General features: G+C 43.6%; 1 protein-coding gene across 2 annotated transcripts in view; it reads right to left on the minus strand.

Annotated features, from left to right (window-relative positions):
* Nucleotides 1-20683, minus strand: part of ARSB (arylsulfatase B) — a 344495-nt gene that overhangs the window by 137291 nt on the left and 186521 nt on the right. The window contains exon 7 of one of the 2 annotated variants that reach the window (XM_058275258.2): nt 13692-13828. The exons of the other annotated variant lie outside the window; for it this stretch is intronic. Coding sequence (XP_058131241.1) covers nt 13740-13828 — 89 coding nt within the window. The 3' untranslated portion in view covers nt 13692-13739. Of the gene's footprint in view, nt 1-13691; nt 13829-20683 lie in introns of those variants that run through there. 2 annotated transcript variants of the gene reach the window in all.

Consider the following 20683-nt stretch of genomic DNA (forward strand, 5'->3'; position numbering starts at 1 on the left):
TGTTGACACCATCCAGATGGGGACAGAGAGGCATTGGCCCTGCCCTCCACTGGGACCTTAGTATATGTACAATGAGCCTGCAGTAGCTTTTACTGCAAAAATCAGGATTCCCAGGCACAGCTCCAGCAGCACTGTGGCATTCAGAAGTGCTTCTTTGGGGAGGCATCTTCTATTAAAAATTAGCAACTTAGGATCTCAACATTTTTGGAAAAATTATGTTTCATTCACTCCCTGCCACAGCCCCACTATTTCATATGGCCCTATAGTGAGCACAGAAGTTATGGACGATGACAGTTACTGGTGTCTTTCCAGAGAGGCTGGGCTAGTTTGGTGGAGTTGCTGAGAGGTGGTTCCTGAAATATCCAAGAGCAAGAAGGCCAGGGAAGGTGCCTCAGTCCTGCCTGAGGTACACAGAGTCAAGCCTGGGGAAGCCCAGTTATGTGTCCAGGACCTTAGCGTGGAGCCTGAAACAAGGGAAAATAATCCACCAGAACTGTCCCCAAAATGGATGGAAATTGAAAGCAAAGGTAGGAGGTCATCAAGAGAGTCTGGACAATTTCCTGGACTGATTGTTCTGGATAATAGTTTCCCTGCATAGAAAGAGTATCCATGTTTGTATTTTCTTGGTTACCCGGTACACAGTGGATCTGTTTGGTTTAAATTAGAGTAAGGTATCCAGAAAAACAGCTGCCTTCCAAACAAAGTCATTTTGGTATCTGGGGCTGCCCTATCATCATTAGCAGCTTCACCTCCACTCTGGGGTTAAATAATATCTGCCTCTTGAATGCATGAGACAAACCTAAACTGTGTTGGACTTTTTTAACCCATGACTTGACACACAGTTGATCCACAGTGTCAAAAAGCAATCATCTTCTGGACTGGACTGGAAAGTTAAAAAGTGCTTAGGACAAAGTTGTACCCTGGATTCCCATAAAATATAATTTCATCCAAGCTAGAAGAGCTTTAGTTTAACAGCAAGAGCATTGTTTTATTATTTTTTAAAGATTTATTTTTTTATTTATTCCCGCCCCCATTGTCTGTTCTCTGTGTCCATTTTCATGCATGCTCTTCTTCGTCCACTTCTGTTGTCAGTGGCACAGGAATCTGTTTCTTTTTGTTGTGTCATCTTGCTGTGTCAGTTCTCCGTGTGTGTGGCGCCATTCTTGGGCAGGCTGCACTTTCTTTCGTGCTGGGCGGCTCTCCTTACGGGGTGCACTCCTTGCGTGGGGGACACCCCATGTGGCATGGCACTCCTTGCGCACGTCAGCACTGTGTATGGGCCAACTCCACACGGGTCAAGGAGGCCCCGGGGTTTGAACTGCAGACCTCCCATGTGGTAGGCGGACTCCCTATCCATTGGGCCAAGTTCGCTTCCCAAGAGCATTGTTTTAAAGACCAAGATAACACTAAACATGAAGTAATGAACCTGTTAAACAGAAACTTTAGAATGTATAACCCAAATAAATATGGGTCTTGAGAACATCTTTTTATTCAACTATGCCATTATTACTGAGATTTGCATATTACTGAAAGTTCCTCTTTCAGAGTAGCCTTCAAAATGACAGAACAAAAGGAAAAGGTGACCTGACTTAATAGTCACAGGTTTACTTCCTTGAGCCAATGCAATTTTTTGCCTTCAAAGTCTTTTTTCAATGTTAACCCTGCTCCCGGCTCCCTCACAGCAGGCTTTCATGTCATGCACTAATCACCAAGACCCCAAAAGGTGTGTTGTAATGGTGCTACCTGAGAAATGAAGGGTAAAGAAGAGAAAAGCTGTGGGAGACAAAGTGATGGAGCTTGCTGCCACTGCCCAATTCCTTTGGGTATTGAGTGACTATAAGAAATGGAAGTGGATAACTGGCCAAGTGTCCTCAAAACAAACAATCACAAACTGAACCTTTTTAAGTCAGAGAATATTCCTTGGCCATAGCCAAGAGGTGGCATCCATGCATCTAGCATAGATCTGTATTTGGTCAACATCCTTTTTAGCAACAGGCCAGAAAAGTATATAAATCTCACACTGGCCAGCCACACTGGGATGGGTTGCTGCTGGATGGTTGTCAAGATTGAGGCACAGAGATAAGGTAGAAAAGAAACGATTGTTATATGGCATCTCTCAGTGGCAGCAGGTGTGGGAGAGACTTGAAAGAGTTGGCGTGGATCAATATTTGGGGAAAGATTAGCTTGAGGGAATTCTAGTTGTATGGAACCAGGGGAGGAGCTCAGGGCAACCAAGAGTAATAGAGAGCCTTGGGCGGGTACTTGGACTTGGTTGAGTATGAGGATAAAGGGAGATGCTTATGCAAATACCATGTTTGCATCTATCTCCTTCCCTCTTGTTGCCCTGGTTTAATGAAAGGTTGTTCCTGGTCTTATCCATTACTAATTCCTGTACTTGAATAGACACCTATGCTTCCTGTACTTGAACAAACACTTATGCCCTTCTAGACCCATCCTTTCCTGTTTCCTGAGTATCTTGCTCTATCAGTTATGCCTCACTTGTTCATCTCTTCAGCCTCTCCTTTCCTCTCTCCCATCACCGTTCAAACATGCTCTAATATCCCCTGAATTAAAAAAAGAGAAAAACCCTCCTTTGTAACTATATATCCCTACAGGTACTTTCCCCCCTCACACCAATTCTTTTCTCCACAGTCAGCCTTCTAGGAAGGGCAGTCTATTTACTAACCCCCAGTTGCTCACCTCCCATTCATACCTGAGTTCACTGCGGTCTGGCTCCTGCACCCATCACTACACTGGAACTTGTCTTGTCACAGGCACCAATGGCTACCTCACCACAATCCACAATTCCAATGGGCACTTTTTATTCCTTTGATCAACTTTCTAAACCGTCTCCCCTCAGCTTCTATGGGAACACTCTCCCCTGTTGTTTCTCCCACTTCTCCAACTGTTCTGTCCCAATTTCCTTCCTTCAGCCACATCTCAAACATTGGGGCCCCGTGCGGGCCCTAGGGACACTGATGGTTCTCCCAGCTCTTAGGAGAAAACCCCTTGGTACATGGTTGTTTCAGAGTCAAGGACCCTTATTGAGCCTGAAGGCTTGGACTTGTTGCTTTCTTCCTCACGGCCCCTCCTTTGGAGTCCATCTCCTCCAGGCGTCTGGTGCAGTGCATCAGCTTGGGGTGGCCTCCTGCTGGGTAGGCACCAGCAATGCTCCAAGTCAGAGAACAAATCCCTCTTTTCTTTGTCCTTTCTTTGCCATACCTTTCCTAGGGTTTACCCTGCCTCACTATAAAAGGGGTAAGACAGAACTGAGATTTGCCTCTGGACTTAAGAGGCCAGGGATGGGCAATGGTCAGCTTGTTGAAATACATCTTAGATCTGCCTAGAGCAGGCCAGTGAGTCCAGATAGCTCCATTGGTTTAACCTAGTTCACCATGCCAGGGCTCCAAATATTTCTTGTGGGTGATGACACACAATCACAATCTCTAACACAGACCACACTCCTGATCCAGGCCTATATCAATTTATATGATCAACATGTCCAGAAGTCAACTCACCAATCCTCCCCAGTCCCTTCCCTTTTCCCCCCTCCTATTCTGTCTACAATGAGCTTTCCCTACTCTACCCTACCTCCAACCCCTTTTGTCTGGTCAGCGTTTCTTATCCTTAAAATTTTGGCCAAGGTGTCACTCCTATGGGCCCATAAGATTGGGTTGGCTAGCCCTTCCCTATATTCACATAGTGCCCTAATCTTTCCTGATATGACCCTGTGGATATTTGAAATGGAAAAACTCTACTGTTGCAAACTGAATACTTACTCTGGCTACAGCCACTGCTGGGTGCCTAATCTGCTGGCAGAAGAGACCAGCAATGAATCCAATATGGTACCAGTTTATCGAGCAGGCTGAACTTGGTAGGATTTGATTTATTTTTTCTCCCCCCATTATCTTCAGATGGACTCTGGTTCTACTTTCCTGCTCTTTGATGATTTCTCCAGGCAGATCCCAAGATTTGATCATTTTCAGATATTAGAAGAGTCCCATTATGGGATATTAAAAATGTCCGGTCAAATCTAGACCCAAACTTTAATCTCACATCCAAGTTCAAGATCCTCCCCTCTTTCCAGTGCAGGTCTGATATGGGACTTGTGAACTTTCAGAGAAGGGGACAAAGTTTTTTCTTTCATTCTTCTTGATCTACCTTCTCACAGCTCCCTCTCACCACTTTACCCTCCCCTCCCCAGCCTTCTTCAGGAGCCTCTAGGGCTGAGTAGATGAGGAGGAATGAGAGGAAAGGGGCAGAGGCCATACTGTTTAACATGAGTGGCCTATGGCTTTTGCTTGAATGACTGCTGTCTTCTGCACTTAGAGTGTGGCTCTTTTGCAGGACATATTAGTGTGCCTTGGAAGTACACTTTCCTACTCCTACCATGGGCTCTTCTCACACTACACTATGTACTCTCCAGTTGACTCTTAGCCCTTCTCTGCTGGGTCCCCCTGGCCCAGCAGGCAGCCCTCTTAGGGTCCTTCTGGGCAGCTGTGGTTATCACCTGGCCTGCGGGAACCCACTCACCCTTAGCCCTTCAAATGGCAGAAATGCATTGTGCCACTGCCACTGTCCTCTCTTCTTTACCCTGCTGCCCAGTCCATCTAGCCTCTTGCTTTCAGAACTCTCTGTAAGAGCCAGGCACCAGTCTTCATGCTCCCCAAACTCCAGGAGACACAGGGCAAGCTCTCCCAAGAACCTTGGCATTCTCCACTCCTGGTAGTAGCACTGTGCAGCTTGAAAATTTTTCACCACTCAGCAAGCTCCAAACTGTGAAGTGAGGGGCCAGTTTGTCTCACCTTTTTGCAGGAACCACCCCCTAAACGGAGGTTCTCTTGGAACCCTTTTTGCTTTCTTTGGGTGAGGGATTCCCTTTCCCTTAGAGAGGAAAAAGGAAAGCTTGCTTCTCTTACAAATTTCCTTCAAGGAGACTTCTCTTTTTCATGAACCTTTTGTGTCTTCTTAGCGAGCCCTGTGGATTCCTTTAGCACCTCTCATGAGCATGTGAGGTTCTTATCACCCCCTGACCTCCGCTTTGAAGCTTTAATCAACACCTGAGACAACAGGAAATATTCCATGCCACATCCTGTTAGTTGTTTCACTGAAACATTCTTCCTCCTTCCTTAGACCTGCCTTTAGCCTCACTCATCCCCCAGGTTAACCCTTATCTAAAATATCAGAGTAAATAGTAAGGGGAAAAAAGGTTTGATTGAAACTTTATCTCAGAACAAAACTAAAACGCATTAAAACATTTTAATTATAATAAAATGGGTGTTATAAATGCAACTGTACACTAGTTATTAGAATAAAAATGAACCAATTTTTTTGGCATGGATTATTTGGTAAAATTATGTGATAGCACAGACTATCTTCCTTTTCTATTCAGCGACAGGAAGATGAAGAGAAATAATTTTGTAAAAATATTTAAGAGTTTCATCAGTTTCCCAAGGTCCTCTCTCTCTTACTCCCTTGATATTCAAATAATCTTCTTCTATTGTATGAGGGTCTTTGTCAATTTTCTCTCATTCCCTATTAACTACCCTAACTGCCAGATCACTCTTTGTTAATGGGTTTCCCATGAGTGAATGGTGTCCAACTTCACTGCCCTTTTCTTGGAAGTACATTTGATTTGCATCATATTACTTCATATTTACAATGTTATAAAATCAGCTGGAGGCTGGCTGTCAAAGGGGGATGAGGTAACTGGTTGGAAGGAGGCTGGTTAAATTGGGATAGGGGTGTCTATGGATGGACACCATCCATAAGTGGTGGGTACATTCATCAGTCACGAGGTTGCTTCCCTGTGCAACCTTATCTCATTAGGGTTTATGTAACCAGAGGCTCCCCCCAGGCCCCAGGGAGAAGTGGTTCCTTAAAGGCTTCTCAGCTAAGATGGTGGCAAGGACTGACTGGAGCTGGCAGAGAGCTCACAGGAGATAAGGATGTTTTGTGTCTGAGGGTCAATAGGCTGAGTACCAGAGCCTAGAAGGGATTGAAAGAAAGGGTCTGAAAGGGGAAGTGGGTGGAAGGGCCAAAACTCTAATTTCACCTCTGTGACCATACGGGCCGGAGATAGGGCAGAAACCATCCTCTTCTGCAAGATAGCTATTCAGCCCTGTTTCTTCAAGGGAACTAAAAGCATCTTTATAAGATGGCAGAATACTTAGCATCAACACATAGGCCAGGGCTTTGCAAAATGGCTCCCCACTAGCCAAACACTTCCAAGAATGGTCTCTTCCTAAGTCTGTCCCCCTCCCAGTCAGTACTTCAACGTCTGCTTGGCCACTTTAGAAGGCTCTGCCAGCACCACCAAGTCCTTGTGCTTCCATTACTGGTACAAGCAGAGCACCTACCCTAAATGTCCTAATGTGATTTAAGCCCATTCCCTACTCTCATTGATGCAGAAAAAAGCACATTCTGAACTGGGAAGGAAAGTGATGAGATAGAGTGGAGAATCAGGACAGGTGGAGGGGCATGGCAGACAGTCCAAGATGCAGGGATCTCTGCTTTCTGGGATTCACCAGATTGTGCAATCCCCTCTCCTGGAGTAGAAGCTGGATTTAGTGACTAAGTCCTCACAGAGGGAATTCGGTAGAAGTAATGGGATGTCACTTCCAAGAGATTAGGTTATAAAAGATGGTGGCTTCCATCACGTGCTCTCGCTCATTCTGGGACACCCTTATCCCCCACAGATTCAAGCCTTCAGCGAAGATGGCAGACCCCACCAACAGCTGGATGGCCACCCAAGAGCGCTCTTGAGCCAGCGGTACCCTGCTAAGCTGGGCTCAGGTTCCTGAAACTGGGTAACTATTTGGTTTTTTTGTTGTTGTTGTTTGCTTGTTTCCAACTACTAAATTCTGTGTTAATTTGTTTCACAGCAATAGGTAAGTAATACCAGGGAAAGGGAGAAGTTATTGCATGGGAAGTTATTGCATGTCTCCTCATATTCGGAGTCCAAGTGAGAGTAAAATATCAGAATCTCTGAGCAATCTTGGTGATCTTGTGCTCCAGGTGTTTGAGGGTTTAGAACTGGCTTTTCGATCACTTTCTAGGTCTTACTGCTGTGGTCACTACCAACAGGGCCAGGTCAAGTGACATGAGTGTAACCAAAATGGTTCCCCTGCCCTTTACATGCCTCCCACTTGTGTAATGACCTTCACCATTCTGAACTGCCATTGTTCTAACAGACTGTGATCTACTTGAGGGTAAAAGCCATGACTTATTTATCTTCGTTACACACTGTGCCAGGCACTGAGATACATAGTAGGTGCTCAATAAATGAAACTGTGGCCTTAAACACATTTGGGCTTTACAATTTTCACCAAGGTCCATGCGCTCCTAGTCTGCACCCAGGTGACTAAGCATTCCTATTAAGCCCTTCCCCTGCCTCTTGAAAAACTTTCCAACTCTACTCTCCTTAAGGAAACCACTAGTTTATCTCCACTGTATCTCAAGCTCCCAAAACACCCACTTCCACACTGTGGGAGGGGGAGTCTCTGTAACTATGGATCAATAAATAACATCAGGAAATATGCCATCTGCCCTTTTGCAATTAGTCCTTGGCATTTGTAAGACTTATCTCAGCCCTAGATATGAGCTATAAAACCAGTTTTATGCCGAAAAAGTTACACATGGAAAATCATTCACAATAAAGCTTGAACAAATGAAGAGGAAAAAACTTAGCGAAGGATTGGAAAATGACAGGGGAAAAACTGAGTCTGTCCAAATCTGGAGACCATAAAAAGTGTTTGAAGCTGCTATCTTGGAGGAGATCCCAGGGTAAACAAAACTTTCCTGAGGAGTCTGGGTAGTGTAATGGTTTACCCTGACTTGACTGAGGTGCTGAAGTCCTTCCAGCTGATACAGCCTGAGCCCTTTGAAGACAGCCCAAACTCCAGAAGCACACTTCCCGAGAGAAGGCAACAGAAGGGTGGAGCTGCCACCAGGGCCGAGTAAACATAGTCTGGAGGTAGGATGTGAGAGTTTGGAACAAGGGCCGGACTTTGAAATCAAGGACAAAAATGTCATCCTAAAATCAGAAGGTGGTTGGATCCTTTGAATTCAATGATTTGAATATTTATTCAACTAGTATTGTGTAAGTGCCAAGCACTGCTCTACAAGACAAAATATTTGATTAAAAATACCAGACATGAGCTTCCACCTGAGAGTGGGGCGATGGCAGGGAGGGACAGACAGACGTTTATACAGGCAATAACAGTAACAGGAGGTGTCTACTCTTACAGGAGATGTGCGTGTCAGCAGCGCCTGCCCCAGGCCAGCGTGGTTAGGGAAACCTTCGCAGGGAAAGGGACCTTTAAGTTTAGACCTGGAGGAGGAGTTAGTCAAGCACAGAGGAGAGAGAAGAACAAATGGCACACAGGGACTCACACGTTAAGGCCTGGAATCACATGAGTGCTTGCAGACTGGAAGAACTAAAAGTTCAGAAAGTCAAGTTAAAGGAACTGGGACTATTCATCCTAGAAAAAGAAAGGCTAAAAGTTGCATAAAAGGTTTCCAGGTATAATTGTTTATACAGATGGCTTTGACTTCCTCTACTGAGGCTACCTCAAGAGGGAAGACACTTCCTTTGCCCTTCGTAGTACATCTAAACTCAACAACGTACCAAGCCTCAAAGGCTGCAAAGAACTGTCAGGAGCGATACAACCACAGTCATCAGAACTCCGCTTGGGAGTTCTCCTCTGCGTAGGGTTGGATGGAATATGGTCCTTGGGGGTGAAGGTGAGATTCCCCCAAGGGGTGTGCTTAGTAAGAAAGATGTGGTTGTTAAAGTGTCTTCAAGGGTGGAGTCAGTTGTCCGCAAGGCTTTTGTTTTGCCAAATGGGGTGTGCCAGCTGGGACCAGACCTGCGAGCTTAAGATCACAGAATAGAAACCAGGCAGCCAGCGGCCTTCCCGCTGCAGCTTCTCCCACCCAGTGCTCGGCCGCTCTGTTAAGAACTGAAGCAAATTCACAGCCAGAAACTAGAATATAGGTTGTGAGGGGCCAGGGTTTGGGGATAGGAAATGTGGGAAATGGGGAGTTAATGCTTAAATTGGACAGAGTTTCTATTTGGGTGATGGAAAAAGTTTTGCTAATGGATGGTGGTGATGGTAGGTCAACACTGTGAATGTAGTTAACAGCACTAGCACTGAATCACATATTTGAATGTGTTAAAAAGGGGAAAATTTTAGGTTTTATCTATTTCACTGGAATAAAAATTTTTAAAAGCATAGAACTGTACAACACCGTGAACCCTATTGTAAATGATGGACTCCAGTTAATAGTACAATTATAAAAATGTTCTTTCATGAGTTGTAACAAACGTACAATTTGTTAATATTAGGGTGGTATATGGAAACTCTATTTTATGCGTGAGTGTTCTGTAAACCCACAACTTCTTTTTTTTTTTTTAAAAAGGCATCCCTTTGAAGGAGCGCCAAACTATTCGCCTTCCCAGAAGGTTCACAAGTCCCAGTTTGGCTCTGTCTGTAAGAAAGGAAAAGGGCGCTGTCTCTTTCCTGTCCATGTCTTCACTTCTCCCTGCCTGCTGACATGATTCCAAACACTGGCTGTAAACCAGTGGCAGCTGACCATTCAGTGCACCTCCTCGAGTGGGATGATAGGAGCCCCAGGTGAGATGATAGTTAGGAAAGAAAGCCTGGTGAGAATGAGGGCTGACTTTTCCTTGTTCTGTCTTCTTAGCTGGAGCTCCTGTTGCCCCCCACCCCCACCTGTGAGATGCAGAGTGGGCCTGATCAGGCCCCTCAGAGGTCAACAAATACAGAAAAAGGGAAGCGGACTTAGCCCAGTGGTCAGGGCGTCCGTCTACCACATGGGAGGTCTGCGGTTCAAACCCCGGGCCTCCTTGACCCGTGTGGAGCTGGCCCATGTGCAGTGCTGATGCGCGCAAGGAGTGCCCTGCCACGCAGGGGTGTCCCCCGCGTAGGGGAGTCCCACACGCAAGGAGTGCGCCCCGTAAGGAAAGCCGCCCAGCATGAAAGAAAGTGCAGCCTGCCCAGGAATGGAGCCGCCCACACGGAGAGCTGACACACAAGATGACGCAACAGAAAGAAACACAGATTCCCAGTGCTGCTGATAAGGATAGAATCAGTCACAGAAGAACACACAGTGAATGGACACAGAGAACAGACAACGGGGGGCTGGGGCTGGGGCTGGGCGAAGGGAAGAGAAATAAATAAAAAATAAATCTTTAAAAAAAAATTGAAATCTGGTCTTAGTAATGTGAAACAATGAGTAAGATAAAAATGAATGCCTCAATATGTAAATAAGTGCTATCTCTGGTGATGGGAGGATATGAAACTTTATTTCTTCCTTCATAGTGTTCTACACTTTTCAGATTCTCCACAATGAGCATATGTTGGTTTTATAATTAGAAAATGCATTTTAAGATGTTTCAGTTTAAGAAATATGTTCAATATATTTATCCGGCATCACCAGAAGTGATGTTTGGACTGTCCAAATAACTAAATCTTGTATTTTATGCATTCTTATGTCTATATTTTAACCATTTTATGGAAATCTGTAAAAAAACTTAAGAGAACACTTCGCAGATTTTAAAAATAAAATTCAGAATTCAAGAAAATAAAACATATACACCTACTCCTTTCTACTTCCTGTCCTGCTCAAGATTTTACATTTTTTCTGGTTAAATGTGCTTTCTGGCAATTGCTCAGTTTGCCTTTTCTAGTTATTATTTGTTATCTCCCTGTAAAAACCACCCCGTATACTTCAGATTATAACTCAGCTCTCCTTGTAGGTCTGACCATGAAGAGAGAATGGTCTGCCCAGGAACCCTGCATGTCCCAGGGTCTATGGTGTCTAATTTCTCATGGCAATTAACAGATCAGAACTCATCTATTATTCTCAAGGTGAGTTTATTCCAAGAGATGGATTTGCTCTTGGGATGCTGTATTAGTCTGCCAAAGGGGTGCTGACGCAGAGTACCAGAACTCTGTTAGCTTTTATAAAGGTTATTTATTTGGGCTAGTTTACAATTACCAGACTTTAAAGAGTCCAACTCAAGGTACCGTAAGAGGTACTTTCTCACCCAAAGTCTGTTGCCACATGTTGATGCAAGGTGGTAGGTGATGTCTGCAGGGGTTCAGCCTTCCTCCTTCCTCTTAAGGCTCCAGGGTCCAAGCTTCTGTAGCTGTAGGCTGGCATAATGCTGTCTCTCTTCCCAGGGCCATTTCTTTCTGGGCTTGGCTGCTCTGGTTTCTCCACAAGGTCAGCTGTAGACTATCAGGCTCATCTCTCTTCCTGGGCTGTGTCTATGGCACTGTCTCTTCCTGCTTATCTGCTTCTATGTGTCTACTTCTGTATGAGAGTCTGTTTTATCAGCCCAAGAGGCTGGGACTCCACCCTGAATTGCACTCTAATGACATGGTTGAATCACAGCCCTAATCTTAACATAATTTAATCAGATGTCTCAGCTGAATCTAATACAATCAAAGGGTTATCACCAGCCCAGAGGAAGAGACCAGTTTACAAACATAATCAGTATTTCCTTTTGGAATTTCATTTTGGAATATCAAACTGCCACAGATGCCTAAAATGATAAAATTCTGAGCAAGGATGAGTTTCAGACCCTGGTCCATGCTAAATCCATTAAAATAATGAATGTTACTCTGAGGTCTCTTGGGAGACCACCCACCACTATTTTTCCTGGCCACAAACTCAATGTTGCCACTGAAAACTTGTTGCAAGGACATTTTTTTTCCACAGACCCCTGTGTTCGGGAGACATGAATGAATAAGAGAGCCCCATCACAAGGGGCTGGCCATCAGTGCTTGGGGGAATATGCTAGAAACTCTGTTTTGGGACTGCTGTGTAAGGAGGGGGCTTGAGGCAAGAGCCTCATTACCAGAAGCCAAGGGCAGGGTCAGCGTGGGACCCGCATCAAGGCCACTCTATTTCCTTTGCTTAGGACCTGGTCAGAGCTGGGGCGGGTGGGTTAGAGGTTGGGAGGACCTGCTTGAGAATGGGAGCCACCTGAGCAGGACACCAAGGTGAGGCACCAGACCCTGGAAATCTGATGAGTGATGCTGGCGGATGCTGATGTGAAGAGGAGTGATGAGACTAAGGTTTGTTTGTTTTTCTTCTAACTTTGTATTGTCGTAACTCAAGCTTTTCTAACTTAAGTGTACAATTTCCGTGTACATGTCAGTGGTATTAATTACATTTACAATATTGTGCTATTACTACCATCCATTCCTGAAACAACAGGTGGATTCTTAACGCTCACTACAACTTCTGATGCCAGTACTGGCTGGAAAGTGGAATTTAATGTATCTAATTCTCGGATCAGTTGGCATCAACCAGCCTTTAATCTTTAGTTACAGTCAGTTACCATCGTGCTAAATTTTGGAAGAGGAGGGGTGGTTTCCACTAGCAACCCACACTGTTCTCTTTAAACCAGGTCAGTAGGATCTCATTTGCCCTTTGTGTTTAGGGCTCCCAGATGAAGAGTAACAAACACCTCAGATACATAGAATATTTCTTACAATTCTTTTTGTAATGATTTTTTCTTTTTGGGACGCAAGAAGGTAAAGGAAAATGTTAGCCTGTAAAGCAAAATGTTAGCCTATATATGTGGACTTTCTTATAAAGAATATTATTTTGTGAGGGTCTCTCCTTGGAAAAGAACAAATGCTGTCTGTGTTTAGGCTCAGATAGTGTGTTTTGGTTTAGAATGTTACATAAATCAGAGAACTCTGTATTGGTCTCAGAAATGCTTTGATTTCTACAGAGTCTGTTAAACATTGTTGCCTTCAGCAAAAAGTTATGTAACTGAACCTATAATAATATGCGCACAACTCCTCTTACCAGGTGTTGGGAAGAAAAGAGGTCAGTGAGAGACAAGCCCCTGTAAGAGGGCTGGGTGTTTTGCTGGGATGCTTTTAGCACAGGTCAATACCAGTGATAACCCCTGTTACCCGCCCATCAAGTTACCAAGCAGAGCCAAGCCAAAGTCAAGCTAATCCATCTGCTGGAAAAGCCCCGACATGGAGTAAAACAGCTTGCATCAGGACAGGAGTAGCCAAATGGAGAGGTGAACTGTTGGTGTCATTTCTAGCCTTTCCTTTTTTCCCCTGATCTAAGTTCGTTGTATGTATCAGCTTATTAAATCCACTTAACAAATGTGTAGAACACTATTATTATCTTCACGTACTAATAAGGAAACAGCACAGGGAGGTTAAGCAGCTGGTCCAAGGTCAGCCAGCTGGGAGGCCATGGAGTCAGGATTTGAACCCAGGCAGTTGGTTGCAGAGGCCACAGTTTTAGCTAGAGTTAGGCTGCTGCTCACATACATTAAGCATGTAAATAGGCCTCTTTTCATGCCTGGTGTGAAGAGGGCTCAGTCTACTTAAAACACACAAATGGAGAAAGAAAAACAGAAACAGACTGCTTGTAAATTAGTAAAATTAGCCCCAAAGTCATTTTGCATCACTAGGTAAGGGAGTTATTCCACTGGTGAAGGGAGGGGACCCGGCCTCTCCTTCCATCTCATCTTCAGCAGCGTTAGGCAAAGTCATTGTAAAAGCCCAGACTCCCCATGGGTAGGGGGTCATCTAACTCAGTCACTGGGTCTTCACCATTTGTGGATACAAATCTAGTTTATTTTCCAAGGTGTCCCCAGTCCCCAATTCTTTTACCTCTTGGTGGTCTATGCAACTGTAGAACTGCTCTCAGGAAATTTCCTTGGTGCTACCCTAGTCCACTCTGCTGATAGTTTTGTCTTGGTTCACCAGGACGAGGGCATAGACGGTCACCACCGTCTGTGGAGGAAGGTGATTGCCACCTTAAGTAAATGAAAAAGATAGAAGAATAATTCCAGACCGAATAATTCCAACTCTTTTCAAATGCTCTTTTTTCCAAGTCTCTAATTAGCTCTTTTTTAAAAAAATATTTATTTTTTTATTGATTTTGTAAAAATATTACATTAAAAAAAAAAAATGAGGTCCCATTCAACCCCACCACCCCCACCCCACCACTCCCCCCCCAGCAACATTCACTCCCATCATCATGACACATCCATTGCTTTTGGTAAGTACATCTCTGGGCATCTCTGCACCTCATGGCCCATACTCTCCCCCATTCCATCCAGTGGGCCCTGGGAGGATTTACAATGTCTGGTGATTGCCCCTGAAGCACCATCCAGGGCAACTCCAAGTCCCAAAGGCGCCTCCACATTAGCTCTTTATCTTACCATCTTCATGCCTCTCTAGTTGTCATTACTTCTTGGCTCAACTGTGGCATGTGTCTCCTCACTGGCTGGAGGAGGGTATGAGCCTGCCACCGCCTGGCATGCTGTCTGCTTCTCAGCCATCCCGATGTTCTTAAACTCCAGCTTGGAACACATTACTTGCCAGAGGCTCCCCGAGTCAAAATTTGTAAGGACTTCCTATAAATTATATTCTGTGTGTCTTCATGTAAGATAATCTCTAAAATGGGAAAACGTTGACCATGATAGGTATTAATGGGAGGAGTAAATGTTAGTTCCTCGCCTTGCTCCTATAAGTAGCAAGATATGGTATAAATGATGGGCGAAATCACTGTATCTAAAGAGGTTGTAGTGAACTTGGGCCAGATGAGAGACAAGGGGCACCTAAGGGGCATGAGCTGTGGGCCAGAGGGCAGCAGCAATTTCTAGGCATTAGCTACACCCGGAGCCTTATGGGAGGGCAAGTGTATGAGCCAGGGGACCCTAAAGTACAATCCTGGTGATGAAGCTATGAAGATGGGATTAGACCCAGTTGGTGACCTGGCTCAGAGAACTTCTTCATTCAGCAAACTCTCATGTTGTCTTTTTTAAAAAAACCTCATCTTAGGGTTTTACTTATTTCTTACAAACATTTCATCTCTGTATGTTGTGTCTCCACCAGCTTGTTTATTGACTTTCCTTTGGTTGGATCCGTTGGATATTCTGATTTTTCTACTGAACTGCAGAGGATGTGGATGTTGACTGCTTATTGTGTTTATACGTTTAACTCATTTAGAATGCTTCCCTTGTTTAGGGGTCTCCAGGCACACGAGCAAAACAAACTGTTAGAAAAAGAGTGCAGCTGTGATTCTTTTTGGAGGAAATGGCTGAAGGGCTGCTCCCTGCAGAAGGGCAGATGGGAAGGGACAGTAGCACATGGGGAAGTAAAATTACCAGACACCTTGGAGCCCCCTCAGCACCATGCCTGGGTCTGGGCACACACCAAAGACAGCAGCTCCTGCCCTTGAAGGTTTCCCTGCCTCTAGGGCAGTGTTTCCAAGGCAATGACCTGGTATTCCTGATGTGGAATCTCTTAGTGAAAAGGGGAGTCTCTCTTCAATTCTTTCATTTCTTCCATTTCCTTTAAAACGAAATGCCTAGGGAAATGGATGTGGTTCAAGCAATTGAGCTCCCACCTACCACATGGGAGATCCCTGGTTCAGTTTCTGGTGCCTCCTAAAGAAGACGGTGAGCTGGTGTGATGGGCAGTGTGGCAAGCTGACACAACAAGATGATGCAACAAGAGAGACAAGAAGAAAAACACAATGAGAGACACAACAAAGCAGGGAACAGAGGTGGCTCAAGTGATTAGCAGCCTCCTTCCCACCTCAGAGGTCCTGAGTTTGGTCTCTGGTGCCTCCTAAAGAAACAAGGGGGAAACGGACTTTGGCCCAGTGGTTAGGGCGTCCGTCTACCATATGGGAGGTCCGCGGTTCAAACCCCGGGCCTCCTTGACCCGTGTGGAGCTGGCCATGCGCAGTGCTGATGCGCGCAAGGAGTGCCGAGCCACGCAAGGGTGTCCCCCGCGTAGGGGAGCCCCACGCGCAAGGAGTGCGCCCGTGAGGAGAGCTGCCCAGCGTGAAAAGAAAGTGCAGCCTGCCCAGGAACGGCGCCGCCCACACTTCCCGTGCCGCTGACGACAACAGAAGCGGACAAAGAAACAAGACGCAGCAAATAGACACCAAGAACAGACAACAAGGGGAGGGGGGGGAATTAAATAAATAAATCTTTAAAAAAAAAAAAAAAAAAAAAGAAACAAGGAAGATGAATAGACACAGCAAGTGCAAACAACAAAGGGGTGAGGAGAAATAAATAATAAAAATAAAATAAATCTTTAAATAATTAAAAAAAGAAACGCATATGTGGGAAAGCAAAAGTAGGTACAGAGCCTTTGGTACAAACAGTTCCTAGGTCAAGGTTAGTAGTAATTTGTATTTTTTGTGTTTGTAAATTATAGTAATATTTATTCACTGATCAAGAATATACATGTCATTTGAAAGGCCCAGAATGTACCAGCTGCCCTTTCCCTTCTTGCATTTGTATTGTTACTAATCCTGAAGTACTTTAGTGCTCCATGACAATGGTTTACCATATGTTCTGTTCTGATATTTCCACCTGCTAATGCTATTATTTCAGGTCTTTGAGTTCAGAGTGCCCAGTGTATATTATATTACATGTAAAGGTTAATTTGTATATATCTTAAAGGTAGATATAAATGGATAAGAAAAACAAGAAGCAACTCTCTTAAATTCTTGTAAGATTATTTTTGAGTTTTGGGGATCAGTATATTTTCTATCTTGTTACTCTAAAATTTTGCACTAAAAGGATAGTATTGTTAAAGATTAAAAAAATTTTTTTTTTGTTACTTCAATAACAAATAATAGTTATTCAAGATTCAGACGTTACAGAAACATACAAGAGAAAGTCCACTCAAGAAATTCCCATTGGCTTTCTATCCCAAAGGCAAAGTCATTCATTTCATATACAGTTCTTCTGTTTTTCCATGCATAGAGTAACATATGTGTATATTTTTTAATGAGAAGATACAGATTTAGACAGTTTATAAAACAAGGGTTTCTTTCTGCATGTGATTAGTCCATATAGTTCTCCCTCATTCATTTTCAGAACTATAGAACATCCATTATATTTATTTATATTATATTTATATTTATCATCATTTATATAAATAGCCAAATTTCATAGATTTCCATGTTTTTGATATTAGAAATATACAAAATATTTCATTATAGCACATTATTATATAGCATATATCTCTCTCTGCACATTTGTGGTATTGTTTCTAAAGATAAATTCTTAGAAGTGGAATGCTAGGTCAAGAGGCATGAAAACTTTAAATTTTAATATATTATATATTATTATTATTATTTTTAAAGATTTATTTATTTATTTCTCTCCCTTCCCCCTCACCCCCACCCCGGTTGTCTGTTCTTTGTGTCTATTTTGCTGTGTCTTCTTTGTCTGCCTCTGTTGTTGTCAGCTGCATGGGAATCTGTGTTTCTTTTTGTTGCATCATCTTGTTGTGTCAGCTCTCCGTGTGTACAGCACCATTCCTGGGCAGGCTGCATTTTTTTTCGTGCTGGGCGGCTCTCCTTATGGGGTGCACTCCTTGCGCGCGGGGCTCCCCTACGCGGGGACACCCCTGCGTGGCAGGGCACTCCTTGCGTGCATCAGCACTGCACGTGGGCCAGCTCCACATGGTCAAGGAGGCCCGGGGTTTGAACCGCGGACCTCTCATGTGGTAGATGGATGCCCTAACCACTGGGCCAAGTCCGCCGCCTATATATTACTATTATAAATTATCAATATATTTCTTTGTTATCAATGTTATTGGCCACAAAAATTCTTTTCCTTTTTATTTCTTGGTTATTAAGTCAGATATCTTTTCATTATTTCTTAGCCAGTTGTATACCTTCTGTGAATTGCCCATTCACATCCTTTGCCTGGATTGTCTTTTTTCTGTTGATTGAAGCCATCCATACATTATGACTCAATCATTGGTTTGACAAACAGGGACCTCATTCTCCCCATTTATCTTTGACTTTGTGATGGCATCTTTTTCTCTGTGGTGGGATTCTGTGGCCCCACCTCTACAAATGCTTTCCTTCAGAAGGTCCTCATGGAGATTTCACCAGTTGAGGGAACCAAAGTTATTGCTCAAGGTCTCTGATATGATGATGAGAACACTGAATTAGGTCCAGCTTTGAGTTGGCAGGAAGTGATTTTGATCAAGTCACTTCCTACCTCTCAGGATCTCAGTTTCTGTTACTCCTCACTCCTCGTTGCTACCACCTGCCAGGGCTGGGCTCAGGTTCTCTCATCCTTTTTTCTGGGGTGGCCTGGCTCCTGGATGCTATTATGTATATTTTTATGATTACCAGTGATACTGGTTTTCCCTTTATCATGGTGATAGAGAGCTTCCCAATTAAGTACTTATTCTGGTCAAGTGTGTGCATTCAAGGACAAGCACCGTGTTAAGAATTCCAGCAGTGATACCTGAATTGAGCTACAGAGGTCTGGGTGAGACCACTGCAGGGGAGATTGGCTGAGACATCCCCCAGTGGCCTCGGAGGGACCAGGTCCAGCGGGAACTCTGGTCCCATGCCTGGGGAGTTTGAGCCCGTTTATTGGGGTGTGTAGGGGGGATTTGTAGCTTTGTACCTCAGCGTTATGGTCCTTTTCCTCATCCTGGATATGGGGCCACATATTTCCTCATTGACCCATATGTTTAAACCCAAATGCTTGCATTCAAGAACCAACAAAAACCAGGTGCCCTATTGTGAGGCATAAACAAGTAACATTTTTCAAACCAAATCAGCTATTTCCCTAACAGATTACACATTTTCTAAAGTTTGTTTGTTATAATACACACTTTCTAAAGTGTGTATTATAGCAATCACCAGAAAAATAGTGGTATTAAAGGAAATCTCCTAGGCTCAATGATTGCTTACTTTGGTGAATTAGTTTGAGAATTAAGATGCTTCTCCAGGTTCCTGATGGCCACAAAGCCCTAAAAGGCCTGGGGAAGTGTGAGCCATGGCTCTCTGCTTCTGCTTCACACCATTCTGGTGGATGGCTCTTAGGATGAAGGGCAACCAAAGGTGAGATCTAGTGGGTCCTCTTACTGTTTAATCCACCTGCTCTTGGTTATTTGTCAGGGTGATGACTCAGGTGAGAAAATTGGCTTTTCAACGGCGTAAAAATGAACCTGTCCTCGGAAGCCATGGCTAACTCTACTTGGAAAGCAAAGTAGACTTCCAAGGATATGTGGTGACTGGGAAGGACAGTACCATTTCAGTATATTTGGTGTAGACCAGGATGTTCTTAGAAATACTTAAACTGGAAAGAACTTCATATCCCAGAACTAGACGACAAGCCTCTCAAGGGCAGGGGGCAGGCTTCTTTTCCCCAGCCCCTGATAAATGAGTGCAAATCCTTAGCAAAATCTGAATTTATTTGCGTTTATAAAAGGATTCACGGAAGGGCTTCTTCACCTAGTGAATTCCCCTGTAGTTTGTTAAAAGTTTTATTTACAAATATTTGAATGTGTGTGTACAAACACATTTTGGCAACAGCTGTTATATAAAATGGAATGGGTATGTAGTGCTGATTTTGCTCTATAGTAGGTATTCTTAGTTTTTGTTTTAAAGTACTTTAGGTATATCATAACCATAAAATACATAACTTAAATGTAACTTAGTGGTTTTTTATGTATGTTTACACCCTTATAAAGGTCACCCAGATGAAGATATAGAGCATTTTCTGATCCCCAAAAGGTTTAATCATTGCCCCTTCCCAGTCAAAATCCTGGCATTGGAAACCACTATGTTAACTTCCATCTCCATTCATTAGTTGGGTCTAAAATAGAGGTTTCGGGTTCCCTTAAACATCTCTTTCTATGAAATCTTACAGTGAAGTCCAATCTACAAAAGAAATGAAAGTCAGCTACTTGGTTAAAGTAGGTTGGAGGATCTCAACACCCCCTACCCATCCTCCTGCTGCTCTCTATTTCCCTCCCCAGTTTCCAATTCAGAATTTCTCTGATACACTTTTTGAAAAAAAATAGAGCAATTCTTCCTATTTTCTTGATTTGACTAATTTTATACTTGGAAAAAGATTGGATATCTTAAAAATGGAAGGGGTGAAGACAATTAAGGATGAACAGACTTTACAATTACCTCTCATTATTTTAAAATTACATTAAATGGGATGATCCTTTTAAAGCACCTAGTACAATGCCTGGCGTATAGTAAGCACTCAAAGCTTATAAGCTTTACTTATAATACTTTTAGAAAATGAATGCTTTTTCACAGAGACCAATCTCTGGCTATTTTTACCCACTCATTTCACATCCTTGCATTAAAGCTCAGTCAGTTAAGATCCTGTCAATCAACATTTATTGAATATTTACTGTGTGTCAGACATGGTTTGTACATGAGACCTTAAAGATGATCTAATTCAACCCATCACTTTCCTGGGGTGGGAAAACTGTGGCACAGAGGTTAAATGATCTGTCAATGCTTATTCTACCACTAAGTAGTAAAGGTGGATGCTTTTTTTAACCATCTCTCTTAAAATAGCAGCACTGGATAAATGCAAGTGACTCAGTTGGACCAATCTCTTCCTCAAGAGGCTACATGTGCCTGTTACTCTCTGATCTCTGTGATGGTTTGTAATATGTCCACAAATGTGGTATAGCCTAATTCTCCTCTCTTGAGTATGGCCCCCATGACTCATTCCTAAGGAAGAAGAAGAAGAAAAAACAAAACAAAACAAAACAAACCAGGGGGTGGGGTGGGTGGGGAGTGACAACGCCCAAGTTTGAAGACTAGGCTGTAGAAGGCACTGGAGCTCTCTGCTTGCTCTTTCACTCTC

The sequence above is a fragment of the Dasypus novemcinctus genome, chromosome 2 (assembly GCF_030445035.2).
Source record: "Dasypus novemcinctus isolate mDasNov1 chromosome 2, mDasNov1.1.hap2, whole genome shotgun sequence".
Taxonomy (NCBI): domain Eukaryota; kingdom Metazoa; phylum Chordata; class Mammalia; order Cingulata; family Dasypodidae; genus Dasypus; species Dasypus novemcinctus.